This window comes from Oncorhynchus mykiss, chromosome 9 (assembly GCF_057628025.1).
Source record: "Oncorhynchus mykiss isolate SJ-2025 chromosome 9, ASM5762802v1, whole genome shotgun sequence".
NCBI classification, from domain to species: domain Eukaryota; kingdom Metazoa; phylum Chordata; class Actinopteri; order Salmoniformes; family Salmonidae; genus Oncorhynchus; species Oncorhynchus mykiss.
The window spans coordinates 78796205-78819898 of record NC_143030.1 but is presented as its reverse complement, the minus strand read 5'-3'; the positions used below and the strand labels follow the sequence as shown (position 1 = coordinate 78819898).

Below are 23694 nucleotides of genomic sequence, written 5' to 3'. Positions count from 1 at the left end.
CTCTCTCACTCTCTCTCTCTCTCTCCACAGTGACTCCAAGTTGGACAGGTGTAGGCATTCATCAGGGAACATCTCTACCAGTCTGGAGATGATGCCTGGACTGGAAGGGTTCGAACTGGAGCCCTACGGCAAGGTACTGGACACACTGTACTTACCCCGCTTTATTTGTGCTTTTTTCATATCACATAAATGTTTGAGCTGAAACAAAATATGTCAATGTTGTTCTTTGTTATGTATCTTCTATTGTAAGTGCAAAATGTTCCACAGTAGGTGTCATTAGGACATAAATACTGTACAGTTTGAATTAATAGCGCAGAGATTTGTTTAAAGTGGAACTGATAGTGTTTCAGCAACATGAAATCTCATAAAAAATGTAATTTTATTTTCATCAAACTAGCTACTTCCAGACGCAAATGAGAGAACACCTCACTCTGACCATTTTACTCACCCTTAGCAGAGCTGGTTAGGCTGTTTTCATGTTATCCAGAACGTTCTTGACTAACGATTACTTTTTTTTGTGTTGCTGTCAGTTTACTGACAATCGGTCATGTTCAACGGGTTAGATAGCCAGAGTGAATTTGCGAAAGCAAGACGTATAGCTGGATAACAGTCATTCAAGTTCATTATAGCTAGCTAGCAAAGTGATTCACGTTTTTTTTGCTAGCTATACCAAATGACACCTGCATCTCTAGCTGTGTAGCCAATGAAAAAACAATATGATGAGGGGGAAAAGGTCAGTCACTCCTCCAATGACATGACATCCTCCTAGCAGCTAGCTAGCAATCTAGCTAATGTTAGGCTCCTTGCAGTGCCTTAGACCGCTGCGCCACTCGGGAGGCTCCTTGCAGTGCCTTAGACCGCTGCGCCACTCGGGAGGCTCCTTGCAGTGCCTTAGACCGCTGCGCCACTCGGGAGGCTCCTTGCAGTGCCTTAGACCGCTGCGCCACTCGGGAGGCTCCTTGCAGTGCCTTAGACCGCTGCGCCACTCGGGAGGCTCCTTGCAGTGCCTTAGACCGCTGCGCCACTCGGGAGGCTCCTTGCAGTGCCTTAGACCGCTGCGCCACTCGGGAGGCTCCTTGCAGTGCCTTAGACCGCTGCGCCACTCGGGAGGCTCCTTGCAGTGCCTTAGACCGCTGCGCCACTCGGGAGGCTCCTTGCAGTGCCTTAGACCGCTGCGCCACTCGGGAGGCTCCTTGCAGTGCCTTAGACCGCTGCGCCACTCGGGAGGCTCCTTGCAGTGCCTTAGACCGCTGCGCCACTCGGGAGGCTCCGGAATTTTACATGTTTGACTGATTGTCTGTTTCATATCTGAAAAGTAGTTAAAACGCTGTCAGTTCCACTTTGAATCACTGAACACAACCGGCGCTTATTAGAGCCAGGCTTGTATTCAGTGGAGATTTTAGCATGTAAATATTGGTAGGGCAAAACAAAAAATGAAGTGGGATACATGCCTGCACAGCCACCACACAACACAACACTAAACAATACATGAATTGCACTAGAACGGAGACAAGCGGTGCCCACAATCTGTTAGGGCCTACATAAAAGCTGTTAGGGCCTACATAAAGCTGTTAGGACCTACATAAAGCTGTTAGGGCCGACATAAAGCTGTTAGGGCCTACATAAAGCTGTTAGGACCTACATAAAGCTGTTAGGGCCGACATAAAGCTGTTAGGGCCTACATAAAGCTGTTAGGGCATACGTAAAGCTGTTAGGGCCTACGTAAAGCTGTTAGGGCCTACGTAAAGCTGTTAGGGCCTACGTAAAGCTGTTAGGGCCTACGTAAAGCTGTTAGGGCCTACATAAACTGTTAGGGCCTACATAAAGCTGTTAGGGCCTACATAAAGCTGTTAGGGCCTACGTAAAGCTGTTAGGGCCTACATAAAGCTGTTAGGGCCTACATAAAGCTGTTAAGGCCTACATAAAGCTGTTAGAGCCTACATAAAGCTGTTAAGGCCTACATAAAGCTGTTAGGGCCTACGTAAAGCTGTTAGGGCCTACGTAAAGCTGTTAGGGCCGACATAAAGCTGTTAGGGCCGACATAAAGCTGTTAGGGCCTACATAAAGCTGTTAGGGCATACGTAAAGCTGTTAGGGCATACGTAAAGCTGTTAGGGCCTACATAAAGCTGTTAGGGCCTACATAAAGCTGTTAGGGCCTACATAAAGCTGTTAGGGCCTACATAAAGCTGTCAGGGCCGACATAAAGCTGTTAGGGCCCACATAAATCTGTCCCACAGCAGTCCCAACATCTCACCACTGTTACACCTGGCACAAAACAGAGCCTTGTCTGGCACGAAACAGTTCATTCAGCCTCATTTACTGCCTTTAAAAAAAAAAACAGCTGATATGGCTGACTTGCTTAAACAAATGTGGTTTCTACTGACAATTGAGATGTACAAACTATGGCATAAGGAGATGACAAGCTGATAAGAGGCAATCCGTAATTTCGATGAAGACATTCATGAGCAAGCTAGGACGGACGAAGTCAATATAACTATTTGTTCAGCACTTTTGAAATGTACAGCGACAGAATTCAGAACATGGGCCGTTCTTACAGTGTTCTCCCTGTACACCAAGTCAGAAACGTAGAATAAATAAAGGGGGCATATAATCAGACAATGAAAGCTCTTACAATATTCAATGATTACATTTCTCTAAAACAGGTTATAGGCTACATGTGCACCACCAAGTCAGAACAGTAGGCGGATTTAAGAGGGGTAAATAGACCAAATTATTATGGTGAGGCACATGGGCTACTAACATCTTACTACACAACATACACTTAGTATTACTGTCTTAGCTACAGTAACATATCTCCCATAAATCAATTTAAATTACAGGTTGTAAAGCAATAAAAGGGGGATGAAGAATTTTGCAAGGCGCTGTAATTGATTGATTGATTGGTTGGTTTATTTATTGACGGGTTGATTGATCTTCCTCCATAGACGGTGTCATATGCCCAGTTTCTGTACCCGACCAACGCCCTGGTCCGTCAGAAGACCCCCTCGGTGGACATTACCCTCCAGGTGCCCCTCAACCAGGTGACCCGGAACAGTAACCCCAGAAACTACACCCCAACCAGGCTAAACTGCAACGTGGGACTGGATCTGGGTAAGAACCCCAAAATGACACCTTGACTCCCAACGTGGGACTGGATCTGGGTAAGAACCCCAAAATGACACCTTGACTCCCAACGTGGGACTGGAATTTTTAGTATTCATTTAACCAGGTTTTAATAAGGTGAAAATGCTTAGTCCATTAGAGGGAGCTATTACCATGTAGTGGACTGACTGCACATGCTGTCCACAGGGATATGAACTGGTATACTTCACTGTGGGTGAAGTGTGGCCGGTGGTGCTCTGCGTTGATGTGCTGTCTGTCCTGTGGAGTAGCAGCTCTGTTTACTGAAGCTTCAGAGACAATAATACTAATATACAGGGTAATATACAGTGCCTTTGAAAAGTATTCAGACCCCTTGGCTATTTCCACATTTTGTTACGTTACAGCCTTATTCTTAACACAAAAAAATTTCCTCATCAATCTACACACAATACCCCATAATGACATCACAATACCCCATAATGACATCACAATACCCCATAATGACATCACAATACCCCATAATGACGAAACAAAAAACAGGTTTTTAGAAATGTTTGCTAATTCATCAAATAAATAAAAACGGAAATATCACATTTACATAAGTATTCAGACCTTTTACTCAGTACTTTGTTGAAGCACCTTTGGCAGTGATTACAGACTCGAGTCTTCTTGGGTATGACGCTACAAGCTTGGCACACCTGTATTTGGGGAGTTTCTCTCATTCTTCTCTGCAGATCCTCTCAAGCTCTGTCAGGTTGGATGGGGAGTGTTGCTGCACAGCTATTTTCAGGTCTCTCCAGAGATGTTTGATCGGGTTCAAGTCCGGGCTCTGGCTGGGCCACTCAAGGACATTCAGAGACTTGTACTGATGCCACTCCTGCGTTGTCTTGGCTGTGTGCTTTGGGTCGTTGTCCTGTTGGAAGGTGAACCTTCGCCACAGTCTGCGCTCTCTGGAGCAGGTTTTCATCAAGAATCTCTCTGTACTTTGCTCCTTTCATCTTTGCCTCGATCCTGACTAGTCTCCCAGCCCCTGACATTGAAAAACATCCCCACAGCATGATGCTGCCACCACCATGCTTCACCTTAGGGATGGTGCCATGTTTCATCCAGACGTGACTCTTGGCATTCGGGCCAAAGAGTTAAATCTTGGTTTCATCAGACCAGAGAATCTTGTTTCTACCAGTGGTCTGTCATGTGCCTTTTACTGAGGAATGGTTTGTGTCTGGCCACTCTATCATAAAGGCCTGATTGGTGGAGTGCTGCAGAGATGGTTGTTCTTCTGGATGGAAGGTTCTCCCATCTCCACAGAGGAACTCTGGAGCTCTGTCAGAGTGACCCTCGGGTTCTTGGTCACCTCCCTGACCTTTCTCCCCCGATTGCTCAGTTTGGCCGGGCAGCCAGCTCTAGGAAGAGTCTTGGTGCTTCCAAACTTCTTCCATTTAAGAATGATGGAGGCCACTGTGTTCTTGGGGAACTTTAATGCTGAAGAAATGTTTTGCTACCCTTCCCCAGATCTGTGCCTCGACACAATCCTGTCTCTGAGCTCTACGGACAATTCCTTTGACCTCATGGCTTGGTTTTTGCTCTGACATGCACTGTCAACTGTGGGACCTTTATATAGACAGGTGTTTGCCTTTCCAAATCATGTCCAATCAAATGAATTTACCACAGGTGGACTCCAAGTTGTAGAAACATCTTGTGACACACTTAGGCGTAGTAGGTGCGGAGTCAGGCGGGTCAGGGAGTCAGGCGGGTCTGGGAGTCAGGCGAGTCAGGCGGGTCAGGGAGTCAGGCGGGTCAGGGAGTCAGGCGGGTCAGGGAGTCAGGCGGGTCAGGGAGTCAGGCGGGTCAGGGAGTCAGGCGGTTCAGGGAGTCAGGCGGTTCAGGGAGTCAGGCGGGTCGGGGAGTCAGGCGGGTCGGGGAGTCAGGCGGGTCGGGGAGTCAGGCGGGTCGGGGAGTCAGGCGGGTCGGGGTGTCAGGCGGGTCGGGGAGTCAGGCGGGTCAGGGGAGTCAGGCGGGTCGGGGAGTCAGGCGGGTCGGGGAGTCAGGCGGGTCGGGGAGTCAGGCGGGTCAGGCGGGTCAGGGAGTCAGGCGCAGGAGGCAGAAGGTACAGATTAATGCTTTTATTCTGGCACAGAGAAAATCGTACACGCCAATACCGGGCGCGCACATACACACATACAGGACCCAACTAGTCCGGAGGAAAAACCAAAATGAAACACACTACCACACATAAACACAGAGGAAAAATAAGAGCAGGCGGGCCCTACCAGCTTAAATAGCCCAACTAAAAACCTAAACAAGAAACAGGTGAAACCAATGAGACAAAACCAACAGAAAAGGGAAAAGGGATCGGCGGAAGCTAGTAGACCGGTGACGCCGAGCGCCGTGCGCCGCCCGAACAGGAAGAGGAGCCACCTTCGGTAGGAGTCGTGGCACATCTCAAGGACGATCAATGGAAACAGGATGCACCTGAGCTCAATTTCAAGTCTCATAGCAAAGGGTCTGAATACTTATGTAAATAAGGTATATCTGTTTTTAACTATCAATGCATTTGCAACAATATATAAAAACCTGTTTTCGTCGTTATGGGGTGTAGTGTGTAGATTACTGAGGAATTGTTTTTATTTAATAAATTTTAGAATAAGGCTGCAACGTAACAAAATGTGGAAAAGGTCAAGGGGTCTGAATACTTTACGAATCCACTGTAGTTTGTGACGTGTTTATTTTCTCTCTGCACTGTCCTGTCTCTTCCCTCTGGGACTGCTGTCCTGTCTCTTCCCTCTGGGACTGCTGTCCTGTCTCTTCCCTCTGGGACTGCTGTCCTGTCTCTTCCCTCTGGGACTGCTGTCCTGTCTCTTCCCTCTGCGACTGCTGTCCTGTCTCTTCCCTCTGCGACTGCTGTCCTGTCTCTTCCCTCTGCGACTGCTGTCCTGTCTCTTCCCTCTGCGACTGCTGTCCTGTCTCTTCCCTCTGCGACTGCTGTCCTGTCTCTTCCCTCTGCGACTGCTGTCCTGTCTCTTTCCCCTGGGACTGCTGTCCTGTCTCTTCCCTCTGCGACTGCTGTCCTGTCTCTTTCCCCTGGGACTGCTGTCCTGTCTCTTTCCCCTGGGACTGCTGTCCTGTCTCTTCCCTCTGGGACTGCTGTCCTGTCTCTTCCCTCTGGGACTGCTGTCCTGTCTCTTCCCTCTGGGACTGCTGTCCTGTCTCTTCCCTCTGGGACTGCTGTCCTGTCTCTTCCCTCTGCGACTGCTGTCCTGTCTCTTCCCTCTGCGACTGCTGTCCTGTCTCTTCCCTCTGCGACTGCTGTCCTGTCTCTTCCCTCTGGGACTGCTGCCCTGCCTCTTCCCTCTGGGACTGCTGCCCTGCCTCTTCCCTCTGGGACTGCTGCCCTGCCTCTTCCCTCTGGGACTGCTGCCCTGCCTCTTCCCTCTGGGACTGCTGCCCTGTCTCTTCCCCCTGGGACTGCTGCCCTGTCTCTTCCCCCTGGGACTGCTGCCCTGTCTCTTCCCCCTGGGACTGCTGCCCTGTCTCTTCCCCCTGGGACTGCTGCCCTGTCTCTTCCCCCTGGGACTGCTGCCCTGTCTCTTCCCCCTGGGACTGCTGCCCTGTCTCTTCCCCCTGGGACTGCTGCCCTGTCTCTTCCCCCTGGGACTGCTGCCCTGTCTCTTCCCCCTGGGACTGCTGCCCTGTCTCTTCCCCCTGGGACTGCTGCCCTGTCTCTTCCCCCTGGGACTGCTGCCCTGTCTCTTCCCCCTGGGACTGCTGCCCTGTCTCTTTCCCCTGGGACTGCTGCCCTGTCTCTTTCCCCTGGGACTGCTGTCTTTGTCCCTTCCCTCTGGCCAGCAGATAGACCCAGAGAGATGAACCTGGTCCTTCTGACCCAGAGACGTGAACCTGGTCCTTCTGACCCAGAGAGGTGAACCTGGTCCTTCTGACCCAGAGAGGTAAACCTGGTCCTTCTGACCCAGAGAGGTGAACCTGGTCCTTCTGACCCAGAAAGTTATTGAGAAGAGAGAGAGCTGGAGCATTCTGTTTTATCCACCACTGATCAGAGGGCGGAGGGACAGAGGGCGGAGGGACAGAGGGCGGAGGGACAGAGGGCGGAGGACAGAGAGACATAGAGCAGACAGGCAGAGAGACAGAGAGAGGGAGACAGAGGGCGGAGGGGCAGAGAGACAGAGGACAGAGGGCCACTTGCCTCTTCCATTTTTGAGGTAATGCTGCAATTATTTGGTTGTAACTTTGGGTAGAGCAGACGTTTCCATATATTTGTGTTAGCTACATTTGGGACATAACTCCGCCAGTCCTATTTATGATATCATTTACAACGATTATACCTTTTTTATTAATTTTTTTAATTGAAAAATATGTTGTTGTTTTTTAAATCAATTAGTATATTTTGAGTGTAACCACTGTGTATTAATGTTTTATGTATCTACTTGTATGTTTCTGTCCTCTCCAGGTGTGGATGAGGCATCAGACTATGACCCCAACCTTCTGAGTGACCCGCAGTGGCCCTGTGGGAAACACAAGAGAGTCCTGATCTTCGCTTCATACATGGTGAGAGAGACACACACACACCTTATTTTCACCTCATACATGGTGAGAGAGAGAGACACACACACACCTTATTTTCACTTCATACATGGTGAGAGAGAGAGATGGGGGGTGGATGGAGAGAGAGAGAGATGGGGGTGGATGGAGAGAGAGAGAGATGGGGGGTGGATGGAGAGAGAGAGAGATGGGGGGTGGATGGAGAGAGATGGGGGGTGGATGGAGAGAGATGGGGGTGGATGGAGAGAGATGGGGGGTGGATGGAGAGAGAGAGAGATGGGGGGTGGATGGAGAGAGAGAGAGATGGGGGGTGGATGGAGAGAGAGAGAGATGGGGGGTGGATGGAGAGAGAGAGAGATGGGGGGTGGATGGAGAGAGAGAGAGATGGGGGGTGGATGGAGAGAGATGGGGGGTGGATGGAGAGAGAGAGATGGGGGTGGATGGAGAGAGATGGGGGGTGGATGGAGAGAGAGAGAGATGGGGGTGGATGGAGAGAGAGAGAGATGGGGGGTGGATGGAGAGAGAGAGAGATGGGGGGTGGATGGAGAGAGAGAGAGATGGGGGGTGGATGGAGAGAGATGGGGGGTGGATGGAGAGAGATGGGGGGTGGATGGAGAGAGAGAGAGACGCACCTTATTTTCACCTCATACATGGTGAGAGAGAGAGAAAGAGAGAGACACACTGTCCCGTTCGTCATGACGATGAGACCAAGGCACAGCAGCGTGAGATAAATACATTCTTATTTTATTAAAACGAAGAACACTTAAACTAACAAAATAACAAAACGAACGTGAAGCCTGAAACACGAGTGCTGACATGCAACTACACATAGACATAACAACCCACAAATAACCAAGGAATATGGCTACCTAAATATGGTCCCCCAATCAGAGACAACGATAAACAGCTGCCTCTGATCGAGAACCAATCTAGGCAACCATAGACATATTAACACCTAGACTAGGAAAACCCCATACAACATACAAAAACCCCTAGACATTACAAAAACTACACAAACCACCCTTGTCACACCCTGACCTAACCAAATAATAAAGAAAACTAAGATAACTACGGTCAGGGCGTGACACACACCTTATTTTCACCTCATACACGGTGAGAGAGAGATGGGGGGTGGATGGAGAGAGAGAATGAGAGATGGGGGGTGGATGAAGAGAGAATGAGAGACAGATGAAGGAAGAGGTAGTAGGATGAGAGAGATGGAGAGCAGGAGAGACAGACAGAGAGAATGAGATATGGAGGGAGGAAGAGAGAGATAATGAGAGATGGATAGAGGAGGAGAGATGGTGAGAAGAGATAATGAGAGGTAGATGGAGGGAAGAGGAGAGACAGAATGAGATGGAGAGAGAATGAGAGATGGAGAGAGTGAGAGATGGAGAGAGAATGAGAGAATGAGATGGATATGAGAGATGGGGAGAGAGAGAATGAGAGATGAAGGGAGGAGAGAAGAGAGATGAAGGGAGGAGAGAAGAGAGAATGAGAGATGGGGAGAGAGAGAATGAGAGATGAAGGGAGGAGAGAAGAGAGAATGAGAGATGGGGAGAGAGAGTGAGAGATGAAGGGAGGAGAGAAGAGAGAATGAGAGATGGGGAGAGAGAGAATGAGAGATGGAGGGAGGAGAGAAGAGAGAATGGGAGATGGAGAGACAGAATGAGAGATGGAGAGACAGAGAATGAGAGATGGAGAGACAGAGAATGAGAGATGGAGAGACAGAGAATGAGAGATGGAGAGACAGAGAATGAGAGATGGAGAGACAGAGAATGAGAGATGGAGGGAGGAGAGAGAATGAGAGATGGAGGGAGGAGAGAGAATGAGAGATGGAGGGAGGAGAGAGAATGAGAGATGGAGGGAGGAGAGAGAATGAGAGATGGAGGGAGGAGAGAGAATGAGAGATGGAGAGAGAATGAGAGATGGAGGGAGAGAGAGAGAATGAGAGATGGAGGGAGAGAGAGAGAATGAGAGATGGAGGGAGAGAGAGAGAGAATGAGAGATGGAGGGAGGAGAGAGAATGAGAGATGGAGGGAGGAGAGAGAATGAGAGATGGAGGGAGGAGAGAATGAGAGATGGAGGGAGAGAGAGAGAATGAGAGATGGAGGGAGAGAGAGAGAGAATGAGAGATGGAGGGAGAGAGAGAGAGAATGAGAGATGGAGGGAGGAGAGAGAATGAGAGATGGAGGGAGGAAAGAGAATGAGAGATGGAGAGACAGAGAATGAGAGATGGAGAGACAGAGAATGAGAGATGGAGAGACAGAGAATGAGAGATGGAGAGACAGAGAATGAGAGATGGAGGGAGGAGAGAGAATGAGAGATGGAGGGAGGAGAGAGAATGAGAGATGGAGGGAGGAGAGAGAATGAGAGATGGAGGGAGGAGAGAGAATGAGAGATGGAGGGAGGAGAGAGAATGAGAGATGGAGAGAGAATGAGAGATGGAGGGAGAGAGAGAGAATGAGAGATGGAGGGAGAGAGAGAGAATGAGAGATGGAGGGAGAGAGAGAGAGAATGAGAGATGGAGGGAGAGAGAGAGAATGAGAGATGGAGGGAGGAGAGAGAATGAGAGATGGAGGGAGGAGAGAGAATGAGAGATGGAGGGAGGAGAGAGAATGAGAGATGGAGGGAGGAGAGAGAATGAGAGATGGAGGGAGGAGAGAGAATGAGAGATGGAGGGAGAGAGAGAGAGAATGAGAGATGGAGGGAGAGAGAGAGAGAATGAGAGATGGAGGGAGAGAGAGAGAGAATGAGAGATGGAGGGAGAGAGAGAGAGAATGAGAGATGGAGGGAGGAGAGAGAATGAGAGATGGAGGGAGGAGAGAGAATGAGAGATGGAGGGAGGAGAGAGAATGAGAGATGGAGGGAGGAGAGAGAATGAGAGATGGAGGGAGGAGAGAGAATGAGAGATGGAGAGAGGGAGAATGAGGGAGGAGAGAATGAGAGATGGAGAGAGAGAGAGAATGAGAGATGGAGAGAGAGAGAATGAGATGGAGAGAGAGAGAATGAGATGGAGAGAGAGAGAATGAGATGGAGAGAGAGAGAATGAGAGATGGAGAGAGAGAGAATGAGAGATGGGGAGAGAGAGAATGAGAGATGGGGGGGAGAGAGAATGAGAGATGGGGAGAGGAGAGAGAATGAGAGATGGGGAGAGGAGAGAGAATGAGAGATGGAGAGAGAATGAGAGATGGGGAGAGGAGAGAGAATGAGAGATGGGGAGAGGAGAGAGAATGAGAGATGGAGAGAGAATGAGAGATGGGGAGAGGAGAGAGAATGAGAGATGGAGAGAGGAGAGAGAATGAGAGATGGGGAGAGGAGAGAGAATGAGAGATGAGGAGAGAGAATGAGAGATGGGGAGAGGAGAGAGAATGAGAGATGGAGAGAGAATGAGAGATGGGGAGAGGAGAGAGAATGAGAGATGGGGAGAGGAGGTATTTAGCTGCATTGTTAGTCTCCACTCCCTTCCTATTTCACTGTTAGATTAGTTTGTATTGTTGTGAATTGTTAGATACTACTGCACTGTTGGAGCTCAAAACGCAAGCATTTCGCTACACCCGCAATAACATCTGTTAAATATGTGTATGTGATATCAGAGAGTCTCAATGCACAGAGTCATGACCTATCAGAGAGTCTCAATGCACAGAGTCATGACCTATCAGAGAGTCTCAATGCACAGAGTCATGACCTATCAGAGAGTCTCAATGCACAGAGTCATGACCTATCAGAGAGTCTCAATGCACAGAGTTATGACCTATCAGAGAGTCTCAATGCACAGAGTCATGACCTATCAAAGAGTCTCAATGCACAGAGTTATGACCTATCAGAGAGTCTCAATGCACAGAGTTATGACCTATCAGAGAGTCTCAATGCACAGAGTCATGACCTATCAGAGAGTCTCAATGCACAGAGTCATGACCTATCAGAGTCTCAATGCACAGAGTCATGACCTATCAGAGAGTCTCAATGCACAGTCATGACCTATCAGAGTCTCAATGCACAGAGTCATGACCTATCAAAGAGTCTCAATGCACAGAGTCATGACCTATCAGAGAGTCTCAATGCACAGAGTCATGACCTATCAGAGTCTCAATGCACAGAGTCATGACCTATCAGAGAGTCTCAATGCACAGAGTCATGACCTATCAGAGAGTCTCAATGCACAGAGTCATGACCTATCAAAGAGTCTCAATGCACAGAGTCATGACCTATCAGAGAGTCTCAATGCACAGTCATGACCTATCAAAGAGTCTCAATGCACAGAGTCATGACCTATCAGAGAGTCTCAATGCACAGTCATGACCTATCAGAGTCTCAATGCACAGAGTCATAACCTATCAGAGAGTCTCAATGCACAGTCATGACCTATCAGAGTCTCAATGCACAGAGTCATAACCTATCAGAGAGTCTCAATGCACAGAGTCATGACCTATCAGAGTCTCAATGCACAGAGCCATGACCTATCAGAGAGTCTCAATACACAGTCATGACCTATCAGAGAGTCTCAATGCACAGAGTCATAACCTATCAGAGAGGCCAATTATAAACTGGTTGGTTCCAGCCCTGAATGCTGATTGGCTGACAGCCGTGGTATGGCGGACCACATACCACAGGTATGACAAAAACATGTATGTTTACTGCTCTGATTACGTCGGTAACCAGTTTATAACAGCAGTAAGTCACATCAGGGGTTTGTGATATATGGCCAATATACCACGGCTAAGAGCTGTGTCCAGGCTGTGATACCAGACTCTGTGGAATGGTACCCTGTGTATACTGTAAATATATATGTATCAGCATGTACAGGTTTATTTGACTAGTATACACAGTGTACAGTACAGGAGTCCATTCATGCAAAGATGTCATTATTAGATGTAATTTATGGACCTCCTTGTCATTGTGCAAACCAAAAAACACTATACAGAAGTTAAATATTCTTTCTCTCTCTCGCTCTCTCGTTCCTTCCATCTTTCCCTCCCTCCCTCTTTTCCTCCCTCCCTGTCCACCTCTCTCTCTCCCTCTCTCCCTCTCTCTCTCTCTCTCCCTCCCTCTCCCTCCGCTCTCTAGACGACAGTGATAGAGTACGTGAAGCCATCTGATCTGAAGAAGGACATGAACAAGACATTTAAAGAGAAGTTTCCTCAAGTCAAGCTGACTCTCAGCAAGATCAGGAGGTAGACAACTGTAGTGCGTGTGTGTGCCGTGTGTGTGGTCATGTCCATAGATGTTCAGTATGCTTACTCTAATCCTAACACCTGCCTCTTCCCCCGCTCTCTCTTCCCCCCCTCTCTCTCTCTCCCCCCCGCTCTCTCTTCCCCCCTCTCTCTCTCCCCCCCTCTCTCTCTCCCCCCCGCTCTCTCTTCCCCCCTCTCTCTCTTCCCCCCCCGCTCTCTCTTCCCCCCCGCTCTCTCTTCCCCCCCGCTCTCTCTTCCCCCCCCCTCTCTCTCTTCCCCCCCTCTCTCTCTCTTCCCCCCCGCTCTCTCTCTCCCCTCTTCCCCCCCGCTCTCTCTCTCCCCTCTTCCCCCCCGCTCTCTCTTCCCCCCCCGCTCTCTCTTCCCCCCCGCTCTCTCTCTTCCCCCCCGCTCTCTCTCTTCCCCCCGCTCTCTCTCTTCCCCCCCGCTCTCTCTTTTCCCCCCCCGCTCTCTCTCTTCCCCCCCGCTCTCTCTCTTCCCCCCGCTCTCTCTTCCCCCCGCTCTCTCTTCCCCCCTCTCTCTCTTCCCCCCTCTCTCTCTTCCCCCCGCTCTCTCTCTTCCCCCCTCTCTCTCTCCCCCCCTCTCTCTCTCTCCAGTTTAAAGAGAGAGATGCGTACAGTGGGTGACGACTGCGGCCTGCAGGCGGTCACCGTGGCGATGGCATTTGTTTACTTTGAGAAGCTGGTCCTCCAGGGACGACTCAACAAACACAACAGGAAGTTGGTCTCTGGAGCCTGCGTGCTGCTCGCTGCTAAGATCAGCAGCGACCTCAAGAAGCAGGACGTCACTCAGCTCATAGATGTATTGTCCTTTTGCAATGACATAAACCTTAAAATGCTTTGTCAACCATCTATGTAGGCTATATAAAGGCTTTATGTAGGCTATATAAAGGCTTTATGTAGGTTATATAGCCAGTCAGCGTTCCAATTCATCCCAAAGGTGTTCGATGGGTTGAGGTCAGGGCTCTGTGCAGGCCAGTCAAGTTCTTCCACACCAATCTCGACAAACCATTTCTGCATGGACCTCGCTCTGTGCACGAGGGCATTGTCATGTTGAAACAGGAAAGGGCCTTCCCCAAACTGTTGCCACAAAGCACAGAATTGTCTAGAATGTCATTGTTAAGATTTCACTGGAACTAAGGGGCCTGAACCATGAAAAACAGCCACAGACCATTATTTTTCCTCCACCAAACTTTACAGTTGGCACTATGCGTTGGGTCAGGTAGCGTTCCCCTGGTATCTGCCAAGCCCAGATTCGTCCGTCAGACTGCCAGATGGTGAAGAGTGATTCATCACTCCAGAGAACACGTTTCTACTGCTCCAGAGTCCAATGGCGGCGAGCTTTACACCACTCCAACCGACACTTGTCATTGCACATAGTGATCTGAGGTTTGTGTGTGGCTGCTCTGCCATGGAAACCCATTTCATGAAGCTCCCAACAAACAGTTATTGTGCTGACGTTGCTTCCAGAGGCATTTTGGGACTCGGTAATGAGAGTTGTAACCGAGGACAGACGATTTTTACGCGATACGTGCTTCAGGACTCGGCGGTCCCCGTTCTGTTAGCTTGTGTGGCCTACCACTTTGCGGCTGAGCCGTTGTTGCTCCTAGACGTTTCCACTTCACAATAACAGCACTTACAGTTGACCGGGGCATCCTATGACGGTGCCACGTTGAAAGTCACTGAGCTCTTCAGTAAGGCCATTCTACTGCCAATGTTTGTCTATGGAGATTGCATGGTTGTCTGCTCGACTTTTATACACCTGTTAGTCACAGGTATAGGATGAATTAGGCGAATCCACTAATTTGAAGGGGTGTCCACATACTTTTGTATATATAGTGTATATTAATTATATTTACTCATATTAGGTTGCTAAAGGTCAGGTATTAGTGTATGGAAAGCCTGTAGAGGATCTGTACGGGCAATAGTAGAGCAACACAACTTTCCTAACAGGTCTCTTCCTCCTCTTCCCTCTTCTCTTCCTCTGCAGAAATTAGAGGAGCGTTTCCGTATCAGTCGGCGGGAGCTGATCCCGTTTGAGTTCACTATCCTTGTTGCCCTGGAGATGGCTCTGTACCTGCCTGAGAGAGCCATCATGCCACACTACCGACGCCTGGTGCAGCAGAACTAGGGCCACGCCCACTGCTGCACCCACGTGCACGGGAGCCACGCCTACAAGGGTCTGGAGACTGGACATGGGGGTGGAGTGAGGGGAGGAGCCACGCCTACAAGGGTCTGGAGACTGGACATGGGGGGTGGAGTGAGGGGAGGAGCCACGCCTACAAGGGTCTGGAGACTGGACATGGGGGGTGGAGTGAGGGGAGGAGCTACACCTGCTAGGTTCTGGAGACTGGTCAGGGAATTCTCTGCCCCCTGGAAACCTGGGCGTTTGATACCATTCCACTCCAACCATTACCACGAGCCCGTCCTCCCCAATTAAGGTGCCACCAACCCCCTGTGCTAAGCACCATAAAACTCAGAGACTTACTCACCTCAGTAGCGACACTGCTATTTTACTCTCACCTTGAAGAAGTATAAATTACACCGATCAGTCTTCCTACATTTGCTGGTATTATTATCAACATGCAGTATATAGTTACTACACTTTCTAAACCTGAACGTTGCCATGCTTCCACGTGCCACAAGGGGGTGCTACGGTTCAGCAGTAGCATTGCAAGAATACCAGTTATTCTTCATACACACTTATAGGGCTGACCTAAACTGTACCGTTCTGGTTCGGGTTTTCTTCTCTCTTCACATGGTCCGTTCTAGCAGGGTTCCAGCAGGGTTCCAGCAGGGTTCCAGCAGGGTTCAGGCAGCTTTGGTGGATGTGTCACCAGGCCAGTTTGGCTCGGTTTGGTCTTATATGTGGGAATCGAACATAAGAGTAACACACAAACCAGGGAAGGACCTTCTACATCACCTTCCTGCCAGGGTGTTAAAGGGAAAACAAATACAAGAAACATCAGATTTAACCAAAAAAAACAGTTTCATTTATTTATCCTGTTTTAAAATGTATATTTATTATATTTGATTTATTTATTTGAAAAATAAGGGATGTTTATATTAGAACCAAACCAGTTCATTATTCTGCACCTCTTTGTGGTGTACCTCACGTAACTTTTCTTCCAGCATTATAACCAAGCGTCCCTTAGTAAGGTGTCATCCCAAATAGAGCCCTATCCCCTAACCAAGCGTCCCTTAGTAAGGTGTCATCCCAAATAGAGCCCTATCCCCTAACCAAGCGTCCCTTAGTAAGGTGTCATCCCAAATAGAGCCCTATTCCCTAACCAAGCGTCCCTTAGTAAGGTGTCATCCCAAATAGAGCCCTATTCCCTAACCAAGCGTCCCTTAGTAAGGTGTCATCCCAAATAGAGCCCTATCCCCTATGGTACTCTTTGTGTATTGAAGTGATGGTGGTGATTGTTGCTATGAAAAGAGCCTGATCTTCCTAACCTTGTTACTGAGTTACTACAGCATATATATATATACATAGTAACATAGTATAGTGTTATATATATAGTGTTATATATAGTAACTCATATATATATATATATATATATATATATATATATATATATATATATATATATATATATATATATATATATATATATATATATATATATATATATATATGAGTTACTATATATAACACTATATATATAACACTATACTATGTTACTATATATATATATATATATATACACAGAGATATACAGTGTATTATTCAACTCTATGTTAGAGGTGACATTGACTACAATGATCTAAGCTCATTCTTTGGTGCGTTGGTTGCAGTTCCTCCTCCGAAGCATGTTTTAATGTTTACGTGTGTCTTAACATGTGCCACCGTATATATCCCATCGCTTGGCATCCTAAATGGCACACTATTCCCTATGTAGTGCACTACTTCTGACCAGAAATACTATATATATATATATATATATATATATATATATATATATATATATATATATATATATATATATAATAGCACTATATAGGCTGATAGGGTGTCATTTGGGACAAATACCTTGTTATAAAGTTCATTTAAATGTTTCTTCATTTTACATTGAACTGTTTTAGACTTTTAAATTTTTTTGTACCACATTTATTTATTGTTGTTGTTTCCTTCTTCAGTACGCTATGAAGGTCGTTGAGGTCGTATGTTTGACCCTGTACTTATCGTATTGCTATTTCCTTGTCTTCCATTTCAATGTGTTTTTCATTTAATTCAGTCTCTGTTATAGTTTCCATTCAGTGTCTAAGTTAAAATGTTATTTTAAAGAGTGACAACTTTGCTCAGTCACACTGTTATAATCATTGTTCTTGTGGTTATAGTAATGTTATAAACAGTTTAGATTTGTTTGTTTTCAGTTAGAAGTTAGGCCTTGGTTAAGTTATGTTTTTCATGTCAGTCAGAAGTCAGGCCTTGGTTAAGTTATGTTTTTCATGTCAGTTAGAAGTTAGGCCTTGGTTAAGTTATGTTTTTCAAGTCAATCAGAAGTTAGGCCTTGGTTAAGTTATGTTTTTCAAAAAGGGAGTTTTTTGTTGTTGCCACATTCCCCAAAGAGATACTGTGAACATAATCATACATTTGCAATGTGTTGTCAGACAGTATGGTTCATTCTAACAGTAGAATAGAGTATAGATATGTCCAGGATGGTGTGTCTGTGTGTGTCTGTGTGTGTCTGTGTGTGTGTCTGTGTGTGTGTCTGTGTGTGTGTCTGTGTGTGTGTCTGTGTGTGTGTCTGTGTGTGTCTGTGTGTGTCTGTGTGTGCCTGTGTGTGCCTGTGTGTGCCTGTCTGTGTGTGCCTGTCTGTGTGTGCCTGTCTGTGCCTGTCTGTGCGTGTCTGTGCGTGTCTGTGCGTGTCTGTGCGTGTCTGTGCGTGTCTGTGCGTGTCTGTGCGTGTCTGTGCGTGTCTGTCTGTGTGTGTCTGTCTGTGTGTGTCTGTGTGTGCCTGTCTGTGTGTGTCTGTGTGTGCCTGTCTGTGTGTGTCTGTGTGTGCCTGTCTGTGTGTGCCTGTCTGTGTGTGCCTGTCTGTGTGTGCCTGTCTGTGTGTGCCTGTGTGTGCCTGTGTGTGCCTGTGTGTGCCTGTGTGTGTCTGTGTTACTACTATGCGTTAACACTGTGAACGTCGGTGTAGTGAGCGTTGTTATAGCGCCATCTAGTGGGCAACGTTGCAATAACAGTACAGAGGAGATGTCCAATGAATGATGATTTGAGGAAATGGACAACCCTAATATTTTTTGATCATTCTACATGTTGTGTTTTAAGTAGCTGTCTGACAGAAGACAAAGACAACGAAATAAAGTGCCTGAGCAATATGACAAGAACGGCGTCACAAATAGCACCCTATTCCGTACATATTTGCCCACTTTCGACCAAAGCCCAATGGGCCCTGGTCTAAATCAGTGCACTATAAAGAGAATAGGGTGGCATTTGGGATGCATACAATATCTCTATACAGATAAAGACTGATTTACTGTGTGTGATTTATTTATTTTTGACATTTTATTTCACGCAGGGGGGAGAACAATCACAAATACTGTCGGTGTTCCTTCAATCGTAACTTTCTCTTCAAAGTGGGCTGTTTTTAAACACGGCGTTGTTGTAGAAAAGCATTGTTGGTATTTTTTTTTTATGCGTTGAGACACTGACTTTACTTTGACCAAAAACTCTGAATCTCTGGCAACCGGCCACAGTGCTTCCAATGCCCCAGAGACTGAATACAGATTCTGAATCTCTGGCAACCGGCCACAGTGCTTCCAATGCCCCAGAGACTGAATACAGATTCTGAATCTCTGGCAACCGGCCACAGTGCTTCCAATGCCCCAGAGACTGAATACAGATTCTGAATCTCTGGCAACCGGCCACAGTGCTTCCAATGCCCCCTTGACTGAATACAGATTCTGAATCTCTGGCAACCGGCCACAGTGCTTCCAATGCCCCAGAGACTGAATACAGATTCTGAATCTCTGGCAACCGGCCACAGTGCTTCCAATGCCCCAGAGACTGATCACAGATTTTTCTAAGGCATGTTCACGATCAATTTCACACTGACTGATCTGCAAATTATCTTTTTTAAATAACTACTTCCTGTTTATATATATATATAGATCAGTCAGTCTGTCGTCATTTCCTTACAATGCATCACAACGTCTAAAACACAGCCATCAGTACACCTTTTTCAGGTACCACTGACTTCAGTCACATTAAGTCCTTCTCTAGTCTGGGTGCCAATCTGTTTTAAACATATTCACGATTCTATAAGGAGTTTGGAAAGAGAGCAGAAACCCGTTGGAGTTGATGAAACAAGGTCGCAACTGTGTAGCTCACCAACTGTGTTACTGATATTATACCACTTACTCCGTGTCACATCAAGGGAAGGAGGGCGTGTCACATCAAGGGAAGGAGGGCGTGTCACATCAAGGGAAAGAGGGCGTGTCACATCAAGGGAAGGGAAGGAGGGCGTGTCACATCAAGGGAAGGGAAGGAGGGCGTGTCACATCAAGGGAAGGAGAGCGTGTCACATCAAGGTAAGGAGGGCGTGTCACATCAAGGGAAGGAGGGCGTGTCACATCAAGGGAAAGAGGGTGTGTCACATCAAGGGAAGGGAAGGAGGGCGTGTCACATCAAGGGAAGGAGAGCGTGTCACATTAAGGGAAGGAGGGCGTGTCACATTAAGGGAAGGAGGGCGTGTCACATCAAGGGAAGGAGGGCGTGTCACATTAAGGGAAGGAGGGCGTGTCACAGTAAGGGAAGGAGGGCGTGTCACATTAAGGGAAGGTGGGCGTGTCACATCCAGGGAAGGTGGGCGTGTCTGTGACATTCTTTTGACCAAAGTGCAGGACCGTTTTTATAATGGTATCCCCTAAATGTTGTCCCCTTTTGTTGTTTGTGAATTCTTTGTTATAAGCATAAAATGTAAATGTATTATTGTCAGTATGACAGAAGAATAAATCTAATATATTTTCTGACTGGACTGATGTTGTTTTCTGTTTCGAAGCTATTGGCTGGAATAAACTTAAGAAGTCAGTTGAGTTATCTTGAGATTTACATAGAAGTCAGTTGAGTGAGTTATCTTGAGACTTACATAGAAGTCAGTTGAGTTATCTTGAGATTTACATAGAAGTCAGTTGAGTTATCTTGAGATTTACATAGAAGTCAGTTGAGTGAGTTATCTTGAGACTTACATAGAAGTCAGTTGAGTTATCTTGAGATTTACATAGATGTCAGTTGAGTTATCTTGAGATTTACATAGAAGTCAGTTGAGTTATCTTGAGACTTACATAGATGTCAGTTGAGTTATCTTGGGACTTACATAGATGTCAGTTGAGTTATCTTGAGATTTACATAGAAGTCAGTTGAGTTATCTTGAGACTTACATAGATGTCAGTTGAGTTATCTTGAGATTTACATAGAAGTCAGTTGAGTTATCTTGAGACTTACATAGATGTCAGTTGAGTGAGTTGCGCAGCAACCTAGAAGAGACAAAACCATGGATGAATATTTCTGCATAATTTTTGGACAGAAAGTTTCTGATTTTTGCAATGTTACGTAGATGGAAAAAAGCTGTCCTTGAAACAGTCTTGATATGTTCGTCAAAAGAGACATCAGGGTCCAGAGTAACGCCGAGGTCCTTTCGTTTTATTTAAGATGACTGTACAACCATCAAGATTAATTGTCAGATTCAACAGAAGATCTCTTTGTTTCTTGGGACCTAGAAATAGCATCTCTGTTTTGTCTGAGTTGCTGAGCAACTCACTGCTTTCCTGAAAACAAACAATGTACACAAAATGCTTCAGTCTGGTTTTAGACCCCATTATAGCACTGAGAGTGCGTCAGATCAAGGCTCTGCATCTGTCCTCCTGCTCCTAGACCTTAGTGCTGCTTTTGATACCATCACCACATTCTTTTGGAGAGATTGGTAACCCAAATTGGTCTACACGGACAAGTTCTGGCCTGGATTAGATCTTATCTGTCAGAAAGATATCCGTTTGTCTCTGTGGATGGTTTGTCCACTGAAGCCTGTGTTTCAGACATAAGGAAGTGGATGGTGGCAAATGTTCTACTTTTAAACTTGGACAAAACAGAGATGCTAGTTCTAGGTCCCAAACTTTATTTGTCACATGCGCCGAATATTAACAAGTGTAGACTTTACTGTGAAATGCTTTACTTACAAGCCCTTAACCAACAGTGCAGTTCAAGAAGAAGAACATATTTACCAAGTAGACTAAAATAATAAGCAATAATAAAAAGTAACACAATAAGAATAACGAGGCTTCATACAGGGGGCACCGGTACTGAGTCAATGTGCAGGGGTACAGGCTAGGGTAGCCTAGTAGCCTAGTGGTTAGAGCGTTGGACTAGTAACCGGAAGGTTGCGAGTTCAAACCCCCGAGCTGACAAGGTACAAATCTGTCGTTCTGCCCCTGAACAGGCAGTTAACCCACTGTTCCCAGGCCGTCATTGAAAATAAGAATTTGTTCTTAACTGACTTGCCTGGTTAAATAAAGGTAAAATAAATAAAATACAAATAGTTGAGGTAATCTGTACATGTAGGTGGGGGCGAAGTGACTATGCATAGGTAACAAACAAACAGCGAGTAGCAGCAGTGTACAAAGGGGGGGGGGGTCAATGTAAATTGTCTGGTGCCGATTTTTATGAATTGTTCTTATGGCTTGGGGATAGAAGCTGTTAAGGAGCCTTTTGGTCCTAGACTTGGCGTTCCGGTACCGCTTGCTGTGCTGTAGCAGAGAAAACAGTCTATAACTTGGGTGACTGGATTTTTTGGACTTTCCTCTGACACGCCTAGTATATAGGTCCTAGATGGCAAGAAGCTTGGCCCAAGGGATGTACTGGGCCGTTTGCACTACCCTCTGTAGCACCTTACGGTCAGATGCCGAACAGTTGCCATACCAGGCTGTGATGCAACTGGCCAGGATGCTCTCGATGGTGCAGCTGTAGAACCTTTTGAGGATCTGGGGACCCATGCCCATGCATGTCTCCTGAGGGAGAAAAGGTTTTGTCGTGCCCTCTTCGCGACTGTCTTGGTATGTTTGGAACATGATAGTTCGTTGGTGATGTGGACGCCGAGGAACTTGAAACTCTCGACCCGCTCCACTACAGTGCCGTTGATGTTCGGGGCCTGTTCGGCCCACCTTTTCCTCTAGTCCACGATCAGCTCGTTTGTCTTGCTCACATTGAGGGAGAGGTTGTTGTCCTGGCACCACACTGCCAGTTCTCTGACCTCCTCCCTATAGGCCGTCTCATTGTTGTCGGTGATCAGGCTGTTGTGTCGTCAGCAAACTTAATGATCGTGTTGGAGTCGTGTTTGGCCACGCTGTCGTGGGTGAACAGGGAATACAGAAGGGGACTAAGTACACCTGTGAGGCCCCAGTGTTGAGGATCATCGTGGCAGACGTGTTAATTCCCTACTCTTACCACCTGTGAGCGTCCCACCAGGAAGTCCAGGATCCAGTTGCAGATGGAGGTGTTTAGTCCTAGAGTCCTTAGTATAGTGATGAGCTTCGTGGGCACTATGGTGTTGAACGCTGAGCTGTAGTCATTGAGCAGCATTCTCACATAGGTGTTCCTATTGTTCAGGTGAGAAAGGGCAGTGTGGAGTGCGATTGAGATTGCGTCATCTGTGGATCTGTTGGGGTGGTATGCGAATTGGAGTGGGTCTAGGGTGTCTGGGAGGATGCTGTTGATGTGAGCCATGACCAGCCTTTCAAAACACTTCATGGCTACCAACATAACTGCCACGGGGCGGTAATCATTTAGGCAGGTTTCCTTCGCAGGGACTATGGTGGTCGGCTTGAAACATGTAGGTATTACAGACTCAGTCAGGGAGAGTTTGAAAATGTCAGTGAAGACACTTGACAGTTGGTCTGCACATGCTTTGAGTACACGTCCTGGTAATTTGTCTGGCCCAGCGGCTTTGTGAATGTTGAACTGTTTGAAGGTTTTGTTCACATCAGCTACCAAGAGCGTTATCACACAGTCATCCAGAACAGCTGGTGCTCTCCTGCATGCTTTAGTGTAGAAGCGAGCATAAAATACATTTAGCTCATCTGGTAGGCCCGCTTCACTGGGCAGCTTGCGTCTGGGTTTCCCTTTGTAATCCGTAATAGTTTTCAAGCCCATCAACATCCGACAAGTGTCAGAGCCGCTGTAGTAGGATTAAATCTTAATCCTGTATAGATGCTTTGCTTGATTGATGGTTTGTCTGAGGGCATAGCGGGATTTCCTATAAGCCTTCGGATTAGTCTCCTGCTCCTTAAAAGCGGCAGCTCTAGCCTTTAGCTCGATGCAGGTGTTGCCTGTAATCCATGGCTTCTGGTTGGGATATATATTTACAGTCACTGTGGGGACGACGTCATCGATGCACCTATTGATGAAGCTGATGACTGAGGTGGTGTATTCCTCAATGCAATTGGATGAATCCCGGAACATATTCTAGTCTGTGCTAGCAAAACAGTCCTTTAGTGTGGCATCCGCGTCATCTGACCACTTCCGTATTGAGCGAGTCACTGGTACTTCCTGTTTTAGTTTGTAAGCAGGAATCAGGAGGATAGAATTATGGTCAAGTTTGCCAAATGGAGGGTGGGAAAGGCTATGATGGTGCCACATTGAAAGTCACTGAGCTCTCCAGTAAGGCCATTCTACTGCCAATGTTTGTCTATGGAGATTACATGGTTGTCTGCTCAATTTTATACTCTCGTCAGCAACGGGAAAGGGGGGATACCTAGTCAAATGTACAACTGAATGCATCTTCCGCATTTAACCCAACTCCTCTGAATCAGAGAGGTGCAGGGGGGGGGGGGGCTGCCATAA

At 47.1% G+C, this 23694-nt stretch overlaps 1 protein-coding gene across 2 annotated transcripts in view; it reads left to right on the top strand.

The window, feature by feature from the left end:
* LOC110531283 (CDK5 and ABL1 enzyme substrate 2) overlaps positions 1-16191 on the top strand; it is a 57250-nt gene extending 41059 nt beyond the window's left edge. Inside the window, exons 4-9 of one of the 2 annotated variants that reach the window (XM_036989000.2) lie at positions 31-133; positions 2947-3112; positions 7569-7666; positions 12728-12834; positions 13449-13653; positions 14842-16191. In XM_036989000.2, the coding sequence (XP_036844895.2) occupies positions 31-133; positions 2947-3112; positions 7569-7666; positions 12728-12834; positions 13449-13653; positions 14842-14982 (820 nt within the window). In that variant the 3' untranslated portion in view covers positions 14983-16191. The remainder of the gene's footprint in view (positions 1-30; positions 134-2946; positions 3113-7568; positions 7667-12727; positions 12835-13448; positions 13654-14841) is intronic. The other variant, XM_090185537.1, reaches the window with a different exon arrangement.
* Positions 16192-23694: the final 7503 nt, after the last annotated feature.